Here is a 20,882-nt window from a genome sequence, read left to right as displayed (position 1 = left end):
AGGAGATCGCAGAGCTAAAGAAGATAAGCTGGAGCAGCTCTCACACACTGATGACCACCTCCACCTCCTCCAGGCCTTCCCATCCCTCTTCACCCCACCATCCACCAAGGACTGGACTGAGGTCAGTGTCCACAGTGATGCGAGTGTGGGGATAGTGAGGAGAGCTGGGGCTCAGCTGGAAGAGACTCTCAGTAAAGAGATGGAGAAACTGCTTGATGCTGAGCTGAAGAGGATCCAGCAGTATGCAGTGGATGTGACTCTGGACCCTGACACAGCACACCCAAGGCTCATCCTTTCTGATGATGGGAAAGAAGTAAAATGTGGTGTTACACAGAAATACCTTCCTGACAACCCAGAGAGGTTTAATAATGCACTATTAGTCCTGGGAAAGCAACATTTCTCCTCAGGGAGATTCTACTATGAGGTTCAGGTTAAAGAAAATGTGATCTGGTCTTTAGGAGTAGTCAAAGAGTCCATCTCCAGGAAAAGTTTCAATGGAATGTTTTTCTAAGTTTTTGATATAAAATCACAGCATGAATTTTCTATGGGATTTTTTACCATGTTTATCAATCTTTGAGTGGTCATTGTGCACCAAATCTGTGTAACGGTATCAACCCAAACATTGCTGCAACAATTTGAGACTTAACTGAGCATGGGAATGATCATCATACACTTTAACCATAAAGCCATTATACACTCTAAACCTTTACATTTCTAATGGCGCCTAACCAAAACACAATGTTTATCTTCAGGTTCCCAGCTTTCAGATGATACCATTGTATACCACTTATCTGTGGCATCTACTGTTGACCTGCTATCTCCCCCTAAATAGCACACGCCCCCCGTAGTACAGTGCTACGGATACCCCACAACCCAGCACTTCCTTTCCTGTGTCTGTGGAGCTCCCAGATCTAGTCTCTGAGGAGCTCCCTGCTCCTGTCCCAGAGGAATTCTTCACTAACATAGAAACATTCCCTCTCACAGAGGACCTCGTACGATCATTAACATAGAAACATTCCCACCATAAAAGCTGTTACATGTAATGTATAGGGTTGCTGTTGAATGTACCTGGAAAAGTCATGGGATTTTAAATTGTGTGTTTTTTAGGCCTATAAATGTTATATATATATATTAGTGCTGTCAGGCGATTAAAAAATTGTATCTAATTAATTACATGATTTGTAATTAATTTATCTAATTAATCACATTTTAATCGCATAACCATTTTATGCCTGATATTCTATATTCTATAATCATACTTCAAATTGCATGTGTCCGGATGGCAGAATTCAGTACTGTATCTACAAAACCTTCTGTTTAATCATCTTCCATTTATTAATTTGCTTAGATTTTTCAGGTCTGGTCAATTTGAGCATGGTGTTATTCACAGTCAAAGATAAAAAAAAAATGTAATTGATATTCTCATTTGGTTCATTACAATTTACTCAAGCCTAGTAACAGACACAGTCAGACCAGGCTGCAAAAATAATTAGTGGGGGGGCATAAAATGTTCTCGGGGGGGCACAATGGTTTTTCAACACAGGTTCCCTTTTATACGTTTCAGCTGGGACAGCGGCGCTGTGGCTTGCTTGGCGCTGCCCACGGTGCTGAACTAAACAGCAGATAGGCAATTGAAAAATCAAATTTCTTAAGAACATTCACTTTTACAAAAACAGACTGAACGGATATATATAACAGACCTGCTGGGGCAGCGGACTGAGAGCAGGGGACACAAACATGCTGGATAAGATGGTCAGGAAGGCCAGTAGCGTGGTTGGGGTGGAGCTGGACTCTAGCGAGGGTGGCGGAGAGGAGGAGCCTTGCTAAGCTCCAGGCCATCAAGGAAAACCCCTCCCACCCACTATACACAGACTTGGCTGACAGGAGGAGCATGTTATAGGCTCACACTACCTAAATGCAGCACTGAACGGCACAGGAAGTCATTCATTCCGACAGCCATCAGACTATACAATGCATCACTGTGCCTCACTGCATCACTGAGCACAGAGTGACAGTTACCATCTTCCTGGACTCCTACTTTTTAAACAGCACTGTGCAATATTACACCTACTGTAGACTTCAGTATATTTTTACTTCATTTATTTACTGTATCTTTTATTCTATTTTTATTCTATTTGATTTTATTCTATTCTTAGGCCATTTGTTTTGTTATTCTTATTCGTGACTTGTTCTGTCTAAATGTTTAATGTTGAGTGATTTGCAGTGTCAAATTTCCCGCAGGATAATACATTTCTATTCTATTCTATTCTATTCTATTCTATTCTATTCTATTCTATTCTATTCTATTCTATTCTATTCTATTCTATTCTATTCTATTCTATTCTATTCTATTCTATATCTTTGAAAAGTCTCCATTTATTCAACACTTCTGAATTCACTGAAAACTGAACTGAACTGACAAAAATAAGGTGCATAAAAAAGCAAACAAGTAGAGCGGCAAGCAGCGTTTGGGGACACTGCCCCTCCACTCATTCCTGAACTTTTTTGTTAAGTCCTTCTCAAATGCCAACTGAATTAAATTGGCCTTGCGTCGATGAAGCATACTAAGGCGATGTTCTGTAAAGACGTTCTTGAGGGTAGAAAACTAATTCTCACAGAGTGCCGTGCTAGCTTCAGTAGTGTTGTTGTCATGGCCGCCTAGTTATAGTTGAAAGTGGGGGTGCAAGAATATTATTTTTATTAAATTTTTTTTTTATTATAATTTTTTTTTTGTCCGGCACGACCCCCTCCATGGCAGACTTTTTTTTTAAATTTAATGAACCTGTACGTGCAATTTCCTGCAATATAGAGCCTTCAATCTTGACCAATAAAGCTGCTCTTTTCACTATAAAACTCAGTTTATATTGCAGTATGATAGCCAATTACTATAATAATAATATATTATACTGTATATACACTGTATATTGATTTTTCGCTCATTCATTTTTATTAAATCAATCTCCTTTCAAATAGGCCAAGTTTTTAATAAGAAAGAGAAAAAAGATATATTTCCATTACCTGTAAATCTTGTGTCTCTTTCTCTCCTTCTCTGCCTCCTCCCTGAGTCTGCAGTGCACAATCATGACATCGATCTCAAAAAAAAAAAAAAAAAAAAAAAGTAAAAAAAAAATTGAGGCCCCTCGTCACTATAGGCCCACGGGCCGCGGCCGTCGTTAATCCGGCCCTGCTCGTCTGCCATATAGATAGCGATAGCGTTAACGTTTGGAAATGAAGTCAACGTCATCCAGCTCACATCACATATCTAGATAACGTTAGCTAGCGGCTAGCACTAAAGCTAACGCCAACCAGAGAGGGAAACGTTATTATTATTTATTCGAGGAAACCGTATGACCAGTGAAACACTTTTATTTATTGCGTGGTAGAACCGTAGAAGTTCTACTACCACTCAATAGTAACTTATGTCTAACATAATCCTTTTATTTGAACAACTTACTGGAAAAGCCTGCCTGCCTGCCACCAATATTATGACACACTCTGTGGGCTTTGATATTTACACTGACTCCTGCAGCCAGACTGCAGCGCTGTGAGGCAGTGTGAGCCAAGGTCTACGCGCTGGAGATGGGAGGAACTGGATCAAACCATAATGGGGCAGGGGGGGGGGGGTTCGCAATCTTTGGAAACTTAAAAACGTGTTATTAAGTGTCATTGCGTATTATTAATTTGATTGAAATTACGTAGTTATGGTTAGATTTATATATTGGGGGGGGGTATATCATATTTTCCATATGATCAAAAAGTGGTGGAGCAAGATCATATCCTTGCTCCCCCAAGTTCAATAGTGGGAGAGGCCAGGCGTCTATGGTTGTTGTTGACATCACTGCCCACTAGGGTTGTCCCCGACTAAGGATTTGGATAGTTGACTTTGATTGACAAAAAAAAAATAAAAAATTACCAGGGTGGGCACAGCTGACTCTGTGGGCGGGCCCGGCCCCCTAATGCCCGCCCATGGCGCCGGGTCTGGACACAGTATTTCTGACACTGGGAATACTTCATTTCATTTTTCATTTCAAACCTTTATTTATACTCGTGAAAGCACTGAGGTTTCCCTCATTTACAGTGATGACGAGTTAACAAAGGACACAAATATCATAACAGTTAATAATTACAATGAATTACAATTACTACAATGATGGATTAAAAACAATTACATGAGTGCAATGCCTTTAAACTCCATGAATGGCGGGAATGTTCCGAGCTTTAGAGTCTTTTGCAGGGTATTCCATGTGTATGGAGCATCGTAGGAGAAGGCAGATTTTCCAAGCTCAGACCGAACTCGAGGCACCCTGAGCACAAGCCGATCATTCGAACGAGTTTGGTAGGTGACAGCACTCCAGACCAACAAAGATGTAATATATTGGTGGAAGTTTGCCAATAATTGCTTTGTAGATAAAAAGATACCCATGATAACTACGTCGCAACGAGAGAGATGGCCAGCCTACCCTCTCATACAAAAGACAATGGTGAGCATCATATTTGTCACCCGTAATAAATCTTAGGGCGGAGTGGTAGGCAGAATCCAAAGGCCTTAATGCAGACGCAGACGCATGCCTGTAAATGACATCACCATAGTCCAATATTGACAAAAAAACAGCCTGTATAATTTGTTTCCTACAGAACATAGGAAAACTAGCGCGGTTACGGTACAAGAAACCAATCTTTTGCCGTAATTTTGTAGCTAGGTTATCTATATGGAATTTAAAAGAACGTTTATCATCCAGCCATATACCAAGATATTTATACTCACTAACTCTTTCAATATACAAACCATTTGCTGTTGTTAGGTGTAGCATGTCATAATCTATAACCCTGGCTCTAGAAAACATCATAGACTTGGTTTTACTAGCATTAAGCACTAACTTGAGCTTAGCTAGAGCATTTTGGAGAGTGTCAAACGCAAGCTGCAGGTTCACAATAGCTTCCTGAACAGTATCCGCAATGCAGTAGACAACTGTATCATCCGCATAAAGATGAGCCTGACAACCTGCTAGTGCTGAAAGACTAGAAACAATATCATTAATATAGATTGTAAAGAGGACCGGCCCCAATACCGAACCCTTTGGTACACCCTTAGACAATACATCCCCTGAGATCCATATATCTCCCTAGAATCAGATACCAAGAACAATGGACCATATTAAAAAAAAGTCTGTAAATGTGTATTATACGTACTTATGGAATGAATGATAAAAAAAAATTATATAAAAAAGAAAAAAAAGAGAATTGTAATAAATGTTTTGTTAATTTTCATAACGCGATAATTTGCTGTGTAATTAATTAATCTAATTAACGCGATAAACTGACAGCCCTAATATATATATATATTAGTGCTGTCAATCGATTAAAATATTTAATCGCGATTAATCGCATGATTGTCCATAGTTAACTTGCGATTAATCGCAAATTAATCGCATTACATTTTTTCTTTTTTGTATCTACCTTAAACGGATCTTTTTCAAGTTCCAAGTTTTAATACTCTTATCAACAAGTCAACAAATGCTTGCTTTATGCAGCCATTTAACACAAAAGGATGACCCTCATGCATTGCAAATTTGCATCAAATTCGAAACTGAGTGATGCACAAAATAACTTAAAAGAAAATATAAAACAATGAATAAAGTGTGCATGAAATAATTGGGGAAAGAAAACGTTAGGAACTTGTTACATTCACCCACACAAGGGCTGAGTAATCACCCCCCCCTCTCTCTCTCTCTCTCTCTCTCTCTCTCTCTCTCTCTCTCTCTCTCTCTCTCTCTCTCTCTCTCTCTCTCTCTCTCTCTCTCTCTCTCTCTCTCTCTCTCTCTCTCTCACACACTCTCCCAACTCTCTTTCTCTCTGGCCCCTTCCTCATCTCTCTCACCTCCCTCTCTCTCTATATATCTCACACACACACACACACACAGACAGACAGACAGACAGACAGACAGACAGACAGACAGACAGACAGACAGACAGACAGACAGACAGACAGACAGACAGACAGACAGACAGACAGACAGACAGACAGACAGACAGACAGACAGACAGACAGACAGACAGACAGACAGACACACACACACACACACACACACACACACGCACACACACACACACACACACACACACTTCAGAAACAAACATAGTATCAATGAGAGCATCAATAATACACCTGAGTGAAGTCTAGTAAAAAATTTAAAATAAAGTAAAAATATTTTTTTTCTTAAAAGTTAATCGTGAGTTAAAAAAAATTGTGGCGTTAGGGTTATATATATTAGGGGTGTAACGGTACACAAAATCCACGGTTCGGTACGTACCTCGGTTTTGAAGTCACGGTTCGGTATTTTTTCTGTACATTTTTTTTTTTTTTATATAATTTTTTTTTTTTTTTTTTATACAGCTACTGTTTTATATATACTGTTTTTTAGTAATAACTAGAAAGTAATGGTATTTATTCAACAACAGGTGATTGATTAATGATACTAATACCTCAACGACCGCTCCTACCAAGTGTCATGGAGAGGGACTCTGTCGGCCACCCGCCCCCTCCGGACGGGTGTCCCCCAGGGCTCGGTCCTAGGACCCCTTCTCTTCTCCCTCTACACTAAATCACTGGGTAACATTATCACGTCTCATGGCTTCTCATATCATTGTTATGCCGATGATACTCAACTCTTCCTCTCCTTCCCTCCCTCAGATATCCACGTCTCTGAGCGGATCTCGGCCTGTCTGTCCGACATCTCCGCCTGGATGACGACCAACCACCTCAAACTGAACCTAAGCAAAACAGAATTGCTCCACCTGCCGGCCAAATCCTCCCCCCTGACCGACCTCTCCATCACAATCGAGAATGCAGCTGTGACCGCGTCCCCGACCGCCAAGAACCTTGGTGTTGTCCTCGACGACCAGTTGAACTTCTCTGCTCACATCGCAGCGACAACCAGAACCTGCAGATTCCTCCTGAGCAACGTCAGAAGGATACGCCCCTTCCTGACAAAAGAAGCCACCCAACTCCTCATCCAATCAACAGTCATCTCCCGCCTCGACTACTGCAACGCACTGCTAGCTGGCCTCCCGGCCACTGCCACCAAGCCTCTTCAACTCATTCAAAACGCAGCGGCCCGCCTGATATCAAACCTACCGAAGTCGGCCCATGTCACCCCACTTCTTAGGGACCTGCACTGGCTCCCCATTGCTGCACGTATCCGCTTCAAGGCCCTCGACCTAGCATACCGTGCAGCAAAGGGAACCGCTCCCGCCTACCTCCGGTCAATGGTCTCTAACTACACACCCTCAAGACCCCTACGCTCTGCATCTTCTGGCCGCCTCAGACCTACTCCTATCCAAGCTCCCGGAGGGTCATCAAAGAGAAGCCGCCTATTCTCAGTCCTTGCCCCACAATGGTGGAATGAACTACCCATCCCAGTTAGGACAGCCGAATCCCGTCCAATCTTTCGCCGTCGACTAAAGACTCACTTCTTCAACCATTATCTGAAATGATTAAAAAAAAAAAATAAAAATCTAACCCTGACTAACCTTACTGTCATGCACTTGTCCTAATAAACTAACCTACACTGTAACACGCAACACTTGATGAACATTGTTACTCAGCTGATAGAGTTGTACCCTTCTTGCTGTCTTGTCGTACAGAACTTGTAAGTCGCTTTGGATAAAAGCGTCAGCTAAATGACTAAATGTAAATGTAAATGTAATACAAATCTATACAATGAGTATGGGGCTGCAGCACTGCAGATATACCCTACTCCAATGATCCACACACGGACATTACACGGTGTTGCACTCGCTACCCAGTGGCTCTGCAGATATACCCTACTCGGTCTACAAGGCTCCGTTGATGTAGCATAGAGGATCTGTTGTGAATGATTTTTGCACAATAAATATTCAACATTCTCTTTTGAGACTCCGCCTCAGACTCTTATCATTTGGCACTAAAAGCTAAACATTGTCACCGATATGGCTGTCCGCAATATGTCATTAATTCTGTACGCGAGGTGGTTCAGTGACGACGACTAACGTGAGCTAGGTTAGCTAGCATGAGCTACCAAGAGATGGAAAGACTAACGTTACTGGTGAAAATGTGATTTACGTTGGAATACTCCTTTGCCAACTTGCTGTACTTTGATTGCAGGTCTGCAGCCATTATTGCTGGATTATGAATAGCCCCAACGTTAGCCAAGGTAACGTTATGGCTAAACCTTTAATGTTAGTTAATGCTAGCTTTCGGTTAGCTGTTCAATGCTAAATAACACCAGCAAGCTCCCCGTCAACACCCCTCTCTCGGGAGGATGGCATTTAAGAAAGTATCTGCTGTTAAAATGACAAACAGCATTGACACTTTAATTCACGGTCGGTTAAACACACGTTTGTTTTATAATGCTCACAGCAGACCGCAGTGTTGTTGATAAATTACGTGGGGCCGGGGGGATTTAAGTTCCGCAAAAAAAGGTTGACCATACCGTTGTAATCGTACGGTGCACAGCCCGTACTGTACCGGAGGTCCAACTTGGCGCGGTACAGTACGTATCCGCGTACCGTTACACGAGAGAGAGAGAGAGAGAGAGAGAGAGAGAGAGAGAGAGAGAGAGAGAGAGAGAGAGAGAGAGAGAGAGAGAGATAGAGAGATAGAGAGATAGAGAGATAGAGATAGAGATAAAGATATATAGTATACCTAGGTTGAACCAGACCCTTTGACTGCGTTATTTGGTGTTTCCTCACCCTTATTACAACTGACAAAGACTAATAAAGAGGTTTTGGCTTTTGTTACTTTGTTAGCAAGACGCTTAATCTTACTTCATTCTTAATTGTATTAAACTAGAATAAATCAAACACACACTCCGAGGGTCTACAGACAAGTTTTACTCTATGTGGGCTCCCTTCTTTTCCTACATTGAGAGGATCCACCTCCCTGTAGTCTCAGACTGATATTTACCCACATCATATCTGTGGTACATTCTTCACTCCTCCCTCCCCTTTAACTTTCTCCCTTGATGCACCTGCTAATGCAATAGGTTCGGTATGAGCACGACATCTCAAATCAATACCAGAGATGGTTGACCTACAGTATGAATCACTGTACTCACTCTTTTAAATAAATGTCCTTATTTATATGTCTTTTAAAAAAAATTATGTTTAACTGTTTGTCTGTCTGTCACTTTGTTTTGATGTCTGTCATCCTTTGTATTCCGTTCTGTGTTCCTAATGGAAAACGTTCAAGCACATATCATTTGTAAATGTTGGTTGCACAAAAAAAAAGTTTGAGTTCCCAGGAGTCCTGCCCCTGGTCAGCAGTCAGATGAGGTGGGTTGTAGTTCCACACTAAGCCACACTGGTAGTTTTGCCAGTCTTTTTTGACTCCCATTGTCAAATGAGCCATGCAAACCCAAACATGTAACTATTATTCTGTTAAACTAACTGGATGGATGGATGAAATAGTAGGAAGAAAGAAAGAAAAAGAAAGAAAGAAAAAAAGAAAAAAAGAAAGAAAGAAAGAAAGAAAGAAAGAAAGAAAGAAAGAAAGAAAGAAAGAAAGAAAGAAAGAAAGAAAGAAAGAAAGAAAGAAAGAAAGAAAGAAAGAAAGAAAGAAAGAAAGAAAGAAAGAAAAAGAAAGAAAGATTTACTGACTGTGTCTGAAAGCCCATTCCTCCTCTTACCTACTTAACTGTATGAAGTACAGTAGTATACAATACAAATACACAAAAAATTCCAACACATCAGGGGGCCTTTCTCTGTGGAGTTTGCATGTTCTCTCCATGTTTGTGTGGGTTTCCTCCCGGTACTCCGGTTTCCTCCCATGCACACCAAAATACATGCATGCTAGGTACATACTCCTGCCCCTGACCAAGGTACTGGCATTACAACTGGTCCCCGGGTGCCGCACTGTGTGTGACTGCCCACTACTCCTAAATAGTTAGGATGGGTTACATGCAGAGGACGCATTTCCCCAAGGGGATACTAATGTGTTATATGACATGTATTACCATAAAAGAAAGTTGTTGAAAACAATGCTTCAGTCATAAGATGTTTATATGCATTGTTGTATCCCTATGACATAGCCTGTGTCCATGCCTATAGCATGAAGAAACAGAATATTGCGAACATTCCCTGTTGGAAACAGAATTCATAGTCAGAAAAACCCCCAAAAATTAGGTTTACCATAGTCATAATGTTATACTAATGGTAATATTAATGTGAACCTGACAAACACTGGCTCAATTATTTGTACTGTACTTGTCAATAAATAAATAATGACAAACCATTTGAATATTTTTTTTTTATAATAACCAATGCCCAATGGCAATATTATCTTGTTATAACACAGATATATATATATTCATAGGTTTGCATTTGCTAAACAGACCAAGCCAAAACAATCACACAATTCTAGTCCTAACCTGAATTACAGCCCCTAGCCTTTCCCAAGCACCTACAGTATTGCACATGCAAAGACATGAGTAGGTCTAAAGCTAATAGCTATATAGATTATATTAGATTAGATTCGACTGCTTTATTAATCCCCATGGTGAAACTAATTTGCCACCAAAACAACTCAACAATCAATAAAGCAATATAGACATTGCAATCACAGTACACAACAAATAAATAGCACCATAGGAAACCATTTGAGACATGATTAACAGCTAAATGGTCCTATGGATCTAAACCACATCTAAAAGTGTTGATTAAAAAATCTGACTGTTGCTGGAATAAAAGACCTTCTGAGTCGTTCAGTAAAACAATGAGGCATCATTAGTCCCTCACTGAATGAGCTTCTGAGTCATTTACTCAGTATTTTTGTAAGACTGGAGCTGCTGCGCTTTAATTATCACTGGGAGGACCTCTTTCCGAAATCAATCATTAATCAATCAATCATCACTCTTTGGTTTTCCCAACATTCAGTTTAAGAAGATGTGCATCACACCAGCTGGCAAATGATTGGGCCTCTCTTTTGTAGGCCAGGTCATTGCCTTGGTTACGTTAGATGTGGCAAGCCACCTAATATATGGTGCCTCTCTTTGCTCTTTATTTTGTGTCCACCCTGTGATGTTCAGAGGATGAGGCAGGTACATTAAACAAACTGTCAAAAAAAAAGGCTGTTGTTCCCCTTTGAATGAAGGAATCTATGTTTTTCAATGTGTATATAATGTATATATCGGTGGGTGACAGCATCTGCTATTAGATATTAGTTGTAAGAGGACAGTATCAGTCACTATGTCTGGCTCCATTGAGGCTGCAGACGAGGGCCTGTTATCAGCTGAGCTCTCAAGCAAGCCAAGGTCATTGTGTGCAGCGGCACTGGACTCTCACATGGTGGTGTGGGCACATTGTTTAGTAATATTGACATCGCTGTTGCTATAGTGATTTGGGTCAAAAGTGCCGTTGCCATAGTAACAGTCACGAGAGAGAGGTCGACATCGCAAGACTTGAAGACGGTAAGCTGTGGGGTCTTCAGGAGACTAGTTAGATTGAGACACGGCACACAGACGAGCAGACACGTTGATCAGAGACTTTGAGATCCCTCCTCACCCTTGCTGGGTGGGGGAGGGGAAGTGACACATCATCGCTAGCTTCGGCTGACAGGGAATGGTTGTTGGCTACGACGAGGCCCAGAACCATTGGACTAATAGCATAAGAGATGGTGAAGAAGAATGAATTAAGACTGTTCAAGGACATTACAGAATTGGTTACATCTGGTACGAAGCTATGTTTATGAAAATAAACATGAGGATCTAAGGAAAGAGATCATGTTGCAGTGTCATTTCTTCTGACTATGGATGTACTAACAGGAGTTGATACAGTGTGAGACAGCTAATGAGATATCCAAGTAAAATGACACAACGCGGAGGCCAGTCACGGAACAGCAGGTGACGAGTGGATTAAATGATTAAAGGCTAGAAACACTGTTATCTTACACCTTTGAACAAGTGAATGCTTCCAAATTGTAACAATGACATGTCATTCTGTTCTTCCCTTTCTTCCGACATGATGTGTAAGACGGAGATATATTTAGTGTCAAATGTAGATGGACATATAGCCACTGTACATTTGATGGCAGACACCAGTATTGCCATACCTTTTTGCTGGATCAACATCATATTTTAAATTACAATAATGCATCTGTATTAGGGCTGTCACTCGATGATTTTTTTTTTTTAATGACATGATGTGTTAATCGCGTTAACATGTTAGAAATATGTGGCAATATCTGTAAAGGCTGCGGTCATAAAGAAATGCAGGAAAAGATGGTCAGGGAAAGTAATTATAAGTACTTATCGGTCCATTTTGTATATGGATGTAATATTTTGGTTGGCAGTCAATGAGCCTCATGCATGAAGCGATATAAGAACAGATTTAGTTCTTAACTAGCATTTCTTCTTATTTTGTTCTTACCTGGGATTCAGCAATGTTTTCGAATTGTTGCTTTTCTCTCAGGCAAGACCAAATTCTAAGAGTGGTCGAGAGCACTCTTACCCATATAAGAAAATCGTACCAAAAAAATTAAGAAAATAAAGAAAAGCATACCATTGGTTAATTGCCCCCAAATACAACTTTAAAAATACAGAACCTTTCAATAATTATTATATATTGCTGTTAGAACAGTTATGCTCTGGCCGCCCAGGCCATTGATTGATTGAAGATTTTATTAACAGATTGCAGAATGGGTACAATACAGTAGGGCTCAATACACACAATTGTTAAGGGAATGCAGACCAGAGAAAGACTTTCATCTTGTTTACATCAGGGTCCCCCATTTTCAATTCATAATGACATTTATGACATACACAACATACAGATATACAGATATATATCATGACATTTATGACATACATGAGATATACAGTACTGTATACGTAGCATAGAATGCATATTTATAGATCGTCTATATCAGTGGTTCCCAAACTTCTTGTTTATGTGGACCACTAGATTGTTATCAAGAACATTTGCGGACCACCTCGTATGCAAACAGTAAAACATTTATAAATAAACAACTGACTTTGACCCGCGTCGCGGGCACTGCGTTCCGTTTTCAGAATGGATTTGAGAGAGATGTGCCATCCACTGTACTATGCGCACTGCCAGTCAGGCTTATATATGCGGAGATATTCAGACTCTAGATCTATTTGCAGAGCCAGATTAGTGGCTGCTTAACCGTTAAGTATTTCCCAAACTACTGTGCGATTGGCTCTTGACAATCACAGTCGTTCAGTATTGACAAAGCCTACTTTGCTGGAACGATTCATTTTGCACGTACTGTACAGTACGTGTGTGTGTGTGCGCACTGCGGGAGGTGGCCAGAAGCGCGCAACTACTATTATATTATTACTATATTAATACAGTCTATTCCACTATATAGTATAGGTGCTGTATGATGACAATACATTTGATTCCTATCTAATTTTGATCCATCGCAAAGCGCTCCAGCGCTTGAATACGGCCGGGGGATCCGCTCATACAATGCAGACCCAAGTTCGCACATGGCTCTCGTATTATAATGAGCCCGCAAGGCGTGTATGCAAATGTTTTGCGCAAACATGAAATGCATGAAAGGGGGGGGGGGGGGGGGGGGGGGCGGGGGACGTCGTTTCTTATTATTGATTACCAATAACCATGTTTGTCTAAGTAGCCACATACGCTGATCGTATCGTATCATAACAAGGCCCGATCGGGCTCTAATTTACGTGAAAAAGATCTTACCATGAGCCGGTTGGATCCCCCCCAGCATTTCCCCGTTATCGATTGCCATCTGGTAGATCGATATGTCCATTGGCTGATGATAAATCCCCTTATTGCAGAGTGAAATCAGCTATCCAAAACGTATTCCGTGCAACAGACAATAGCTATCGCTTCATGTGAGTAGAAAACTACATTAGAGATAAAAAAAGACAACTTCGGCCACAGGGAACACTGCATTATCGCCCCTAAAAGGATCTAGGCGGTAAGCCTGTAGCTGTTCCGCAACCGTTCCTATTTCCGGGGTAGGCCTGATTGGCCCCGACAGGCACGTGACCCGCCGCGGCCACGCCCCGCGGCAGCCCCAGGGCGCGACGCGGCAACGAGGCTGCTTTTCCGCCCTCAACGCCGCCCGCAGCATTAGGAAGGAGTTCGCGGCGCCTTTCACATCGCAGTCATCAGTCATAATAATATCATCAGTCATCTCTAATAATATTAATCACTGTTCAATATACTAATATACAATACGGCTCACTTTTACCACTTCAATGACAGAGCCGCTGTTTAATAATATTGTCGCGGCGGAGCTCCGTCGCGGCAGCATTATGTAGCAGTAATCCCCCCTTTTTTACCATTGACAAACTAGCTCAATTGGTAACGCCGCTTGGCTGTGGATCCTATGGTCCGTTTTTGACAAGTTCGATTCCCTTAATTTTTTTTTGTTTTTTTTGTTGCACTATAGCGTATTGTATATTGTATATTGTATGGTACAATTTACAGTAAGGTGTATGCGTTGCAGTGCAAATACAATATACAATACGCTATAGTGCAATGCACGTTAAAAAAAAAAAAAAAAAACTTAAGGGAATCGAACTTGTCAAAAAACAGACCATAGGATCCACAGCCAAGCGGCGTTACCAATTGAGCTAGTTTGTCGATGGTAAAAAAGGGGGGATTACTGCTACATAATGCTGCCGCGACGGAGCTCCGCCGCGACAATATTATTAAACAGCGGCTCTGTCATTGAAGTGGGAAAAGTGAGCCGTATTTTGTATATTAGTACATTGAACAGTGATTAATATTATTAGAGATGACTGATGATATTATTATGACTGATGACTGCGATGTGAAAGGCGCCGCAAACTCCTTCCTAATGCTGCGGGCGGCGGTGAAGGCGGAAAAGCAGACTCGTTGCCGCGTAGCATCCTGGGGCTGCCGCGGGGCGTGGCCGCGGCGGGTCACGTGCCTGTCGGGGCCAATCAGGCCTACCCCGGAAATAGGAACGGTTGCGGAACAGCTACAGGCGGCCGGTAATGCATTTTCTAGAGTAGAGTAGGGTACATCTGCAGTGCAGCTCGGCGACCTTGAATATGTTATTAAAATGGAATAAAAGCCAAAACAACTTGCCACGGATATATCCGTCCTTCAGTCCATTAAGCATGGATTCGAAAGCCGGATATATCCGTGCTTGGGCGCCATTGTGTTAACAGACAGGTAAGCAAGAATATAAGAAAAATAATAAGGGGTCTCTTTCACCAACGGAATTAAGACAAAAGATCAGACAAAATCTTGTCCTAGCTCCACTTAAGACATTTTCAGGCCGATTTTGGGATTCACGAATGGTCCCTTCTCCTGGATTCGGTCTTAACTAAGAGCAGGATTTAGGAGCGCTGAAGAGCAGTCGTAAATTGGACAGACTGGTGTGCTGGTAGTTGGTGTTGGTGTTGGTGTTCTTAATGGCTTTATTTGGGAGGAATCATGGTGATTGCGGTCATGTCAACTCTACAGACATCCTTGGAATTATAATCATAATAATAATAATAAATATGACAATATTTGTATGATAACAAATTTTGTTTTACATTTACAGTCATGCCTCAAGAGGCATTGTGATGTCCGAAAATAAATAAAAACACTACACCAACACTGCAAATGACAGTGGATAAATAAATAAGAACTAAGGCTAATCGCGTGGATATAGCTATATATATATTATAATATATTCCATATTTATACCGTCTTGTTGCACGCTCCTGGCCACCTGTTCAGCGCACACACACACCCACGCACACTGTATAGCCTACGTGTGTAATGAATGAACAGTAGGCTTATATTAGTCTAATTACTTGTTTCATTAGGAGATAGTAGATACTGTATGCTCTGCCCTATAGTAGTACATACAGTATGTACAGTACACATCTTAGCATGACATCTTAAGGCTGCCACAGAGTCGGGCGTACTGTGAGCGGACCGGGCTCTGTGAGGCATGTCCGCAATCGTTTGAGGTTTCAGTCAAGCGTACCACCGGCCGCTTACCAATTTCCTACATCTCTCAGGCCAGTTTACTACATTTAATGCAGGTCGACACGTCAAGCAGCCTTTTGTGTGAAACAGGTGAATGGCGCCTCTGTGGACTCTGGTCCGCTCACGCCCAACTCTGTGGCAGCCTTAAGATGTCACGCTAAGATGTGTACTGTACTGTATACTGTACTGTAGTAGAACTACAGTCATTTCCATCTGCTTTCTCTTACGCCATTCCAAGGAGGTTGTCGTAAGAGAAATCTTAAGACAATTTTGGTGAATGAGGTCCAATCTCTGTTAACATTACAGCTACCAAGCATAATTAACAAGCATGGCGTAGTTCGACCTGTGTAGCGTTACTTGTTGGCTCCACTGGGAAAGACCATTCATCACGGCATCGTTTATACAACTTGGCTTAATCCAAAAGTCAGTTTGGAAACTTTGTATTATGAAATAAGACATTCATGGGATGTCTGGTCCAGTATTATTTGCCCGGGTTGCATGTCAGAGTGATCCTGAAACGTATATACATACCGGCCACCTGTATGTCAAAGTTATGGGAGGCAGTTGGGGTAAAAAAGGGTAATGCAATTAGCCCCCCCCCCCCCCCCCCCCACTTCACCCACACCCCACTAAAACACCCCACGTCACCCCACTTCTCAGAGAATTGCACTGGCTTCCCATTGCCGCACAAATCCGCTTTAAGGTTCTTGACCTGGCATACCGTGCAATGAGGGGAGCGGCTCCCCCCTACCTCCGGTCAATGGTCTCTACTAAGTAACTAGGTAACTACACATCCTCACAATCTATACACTCTGCATCTTCTGGCCGCCTGAGACTCACGCCTATCCGAGCTCCTGGGAGGGTCATCGAAGTAAAGAAGACTATTCTCTGTCCTTGCTCTACTATAGTGGAACACAGTCAGGACAGCTGAAACTCGCCCAATGTTTAGCTGTCAACTAAAAACATACTTTTTCAATCAATCTGATCAAAATAAATGATCAATTATGTATGTTGAACATTAGGAATTGAAAATGGGGGGACCCTGATGTAAACAAGACGAAAGTCTTTCTCTGGTCTGCATCCCCTTAACAATTGTGTGTATTGAGCCGTACTGTAGTGTATTGTACCCATTCTGCAATCTGTTAATACAATTTTCAATCAATCAATCAATGTCTGTCTTTTACTATTACGTATGCTACTATGTCTATACTACTATCTACTATGTACTATACTACTATGGCTATACTACTATCTACTATGTACTATACTACTATGGCTATACTACTATCTACTATGTACTATACTACTATTGTTTATTGTTTATTGTTTATTAGCAAAGGATCCCCATTAGCTGACGCCAAGACGTCAACTAGTCTTCCTGGGGTCTGAGACAACATTAAAACATTACAACATATACATTGCAATTAAAACATAATACAATTAAAACATAGCAAGACATACCAAATAAGGAAACACAACATAGCAAGACGTACCAACCGAGGAAACACAACAACATTAACACACAAACATATTATATCTAAATATGTACATCAACGGTAACATATTGCATATCTCAGCATTGTCAATATTGGCTACATGTAAGATTTTAATTTATTTTTGAAGCTTGCTACACCTCTTATGTCACGTATGTCACTTGGAAGATAATTCCATGCCCTGATAGCCCTATATAAAACTGTTCTTTGCATACTGTTAGTGTTTGTATGGGGTAGAATAATCTGCCCTCTACTTGCCCCTCTGGTAAAATGCATGTGCACATTTGAGGCGTAAATTATTTTATCTGTGATATATTTAGGACTGTGGGTTGTGATCACTTTATGAAAACAAATTAAAAGGTTGGCAGAAAGTCTTTTCTCAACACTCCTCCAACTAAGACGTTCATGCATTTGAACAACACTAGTCCTATATGAACAACCAAGAACAAGTCTTGCTGCCTTATTTTGTACCACTTGTAACCTATTTAGCGACTGCTTTGAAGCAGAAGCCCACACTACAGAACAGTAATCCAAGTGGCACAAAACCAAAGCACAAACAATCTGATTAAACAGTGCAAATGGAAGGAATGGTGCACATTTCCTGGCAGTAGCAATAGCTCTACCCATTTTAAAAACAGTTTTGTTTATGTGATCAGACCATGATAAAGTACTATCAAGCCAAAGGCCTAGAAGCTTAGTTTTTTCAACCTGATGTATAGGTTGACCTGCAATTTGTAGAACCAATGTAGGTTTACGTGCCAATCTTTGATTGGTCCCAAAAAGCATACAAACAGTTTTTGATATGTTAAGCACCAGCTTATTTGTTTTTATCCAGTCATATAAAATGTCCAATTCACCAGCCAAAACCTGATTGAGCTCAGAGTTTGTAGCTGCAGCATAATAAAGGGTTGAATCATCAGCATATAAAGTCAGACTAGCCTGATGAATAGAAAAAGGCATATCATTAGTAAAAATAGAAAATAAGAGGGGCCCCAGGCAACTCCCCTGTGGGACACCGCATTCTAACCCTCTACTGCCTGACAAAGCACCATTAAAATAGACCCTCTGAGACCTCGAGGACAAATAACTCCTAAAAAATAAAATTGCTGAGTTATTAAAACCATAGCAAATGAGTTTTTGTATTAAAAGATTGTGATCAATCACATCAAATGCGGCACTGAAGTCTAACATAATAGCACCCACCAGCATTGAACTATCGATAGCTGAAAGCCAACTATCAGACATTTGTGTCAAAGCAGTACTGGTCGAATGACCTGCCCTGTATGCATGTTGGTGTACAGTTGTTATGTCATTAGCTGAAAAGTAGGCCTAAACTATGGCTATACTACTACCTACAGTGCTAGTATGTCTATACCATCGGCGTATTTAGACCAGTATGATCATCTGTGCCCCACTTTTTTAAATGTTTTTTATTTCCCCTTTTTTAACATGATCAAATGATCATTTAACATGATCAAATAATTATTATAATATTTTTTACTTCACTTTGAAATATTATAGTGAAATATTTTGCAATGTTGTCACATTTATCTCGTTGAAATCCTCCAACAGGCTCTTTTTTGTAAGTTGACTGGTTTGCACACCAATAATACAGTGCAATAATAGAATAGTAGAATAGATAGTAAAATTATGCAATAGAATGGCCAGAGTAAAATAGTGCTACAGTACAATCAACAGCGGGGTGTATTAGAAGGCTATGGTGAAGAGGTACGTTTTTAGCTTATTTCTGAAAATATTAAGAGATCTAGCTTCCCTAATGTCCATAGGTAGTGTGTTCCATAACTTTGGTGCATAGTTAGCAAAGGCTGCATCCCCGATTTTCTTTAGACTGTGGCTTGGAACCTTCAATAGTAGATGATCGCAATGTTTATACTTTGTATATAAGGAGGAGGACCTTGAAATCAATTCTAAATGTTACCGGAAGCCAGTGTAGGTTATTTACTTGTAACTTTGGGTTTGATCCAAGGAGTAAGTTGCCCCATATTGCTCTGTAACATTTCTCTTTTTGTTATAGGACCGACTAGTAGGATTTCAGTTTTGCCCTCATTTAATTTTAGGAAGTTATTCGTCATCCATTTGTTTATTGCTAAGAGACAGGCGGAAATGGAGTTTATAGCTGTGTGATCATTTGGTTCAGCGGAGATGTACAATTGTGTGTAATCTGCGTAACTATGGAAACATACATTGTGCTTTCTAATGATGTCTCCTCAATGTTCAATGTTCAATGCAATGTTCAATGCAAGTAAAGCACTTTGTCAATATTCCAATGTACAGTGTAAAATGTGTGTGTGTCCCCTACCCAACCCCCCCCCCCCCCCCCCACCTCCAATGTACAGCCCTCACCCAACCCCACCCCACCAACCTCCTCCAATGTACAGTTTCTACGCCAAATGTATATACACTCCTTTTCTGGACACTTTTGTATCACAAACAGTACTGTATTTGCAAATCTGATATGTCATAAATGTATAGATGTAGCAGTACTGTCTATCTGTATGTCATGTATGTCATATATGTTATGATGAATTGAAAATGGGGGACCCTGGTGGAAACAAGACGAAAGTCTTTCTCTGGTCTGCATCCCCTTAACAATTGTATGTATTGAGATGTACTGTACTGTACCCATTCTGCAATCTGTTAATAAACTTTTCAATCAATCAATCAATCAATCAACTTTAAACTTTAAGTATGACTAAATGCTTTCTTGACTATATATATAGTAACTGTTCCAAAATGCATAGATTTCTATGTATTTTAGGGGTTTGGGGGGCTAGCTCTTTTTAATATAAATGTCAGATTGTTTTATTTATTTCATAGATTTCTATGCATTTCAGGAGTTTGGGCGGCTGGCTCCCCCAAATAATTAAATAACATAACCCTAACCTAACCCTAAAACCGAAATAAAGTTTAAAAAAAATAGTTACAAAATCCACCCATTTTCGCCCACAAACCGGCCAAAACCGGCCAAATTTTTGGTGCCCTTCTGTGCCCTACTGAAGTGCTGGGTCTAGATACGCCCCTGGTCTATACTACTATGCACTGGAGTGTATAGCACTCAAGTTACCCTTAGCTGCCAGAGGTTTACCCCCACTGCTGACTTGTTGTACACAATCTGTAAATCGCTTTGGATAAAAGTGTCAGCTAAACTACTAAATGTAAATGTATGCACTCAGTCCCCCTTTCTGAAATTAACTAGTAAAACTATAACAAATAGTATTGTAATACCATAGTATCTCTAAATGTTCTATTGTAAACCCCCCAGGAAGACTATAGTGATTCACCTTATATTTCCATAATATTCCACAGCAGAAATACTATGCTGAATTAATAGTTCCATTAATACCATCAGTCAATAGTATTTCTCTATAAACCTCTATTCAC

The 20,882-nt window shown here is 40.7% G+C and overlaps 1 protein-coding gene across 1 annotated transcript in view; it reads left to right on the top strand.

The window, feature by feature from the left end:
- LOC311233419 (zinc finger protein RFP-like) overlaps window positions 1-20,882 on the top strand; it is a gene marked incomplete at both ends in the record, with an annotated part of 82,936 nt that overhangs the window by 24,861 nt on the left and 37,193 nt on the right. Inside the window, one exon of the mRNA XM_084320386.1 lies at window positions 74-313. Coding sequence (XP_084176512.1) covers window positions 74-313 — 240 coding nt within the window. The remainder of the gene's footprint in view (window positions 1-73; window positions 314-20,882) is intronic.

The sequence above is a fragment of the Notolepis coatsorum genome, assembly GCF_963971535.1.
Source record: "Notolepis coatsorum genome assembly, chromosome: 8".
In the NCBI taxonomy this organism is placed as follows: Eukaryota; Metazoa; Chordata; class Actinopteri; order Aulopiformes; family Paralepididae; genus Notolepis; species Notolepis coatsorum.
The sequence above is the reverse complement of the archived record's forward strand: the minus strand, read 5'-3'. Positions and strand labels throughout refer to the sequence as shown.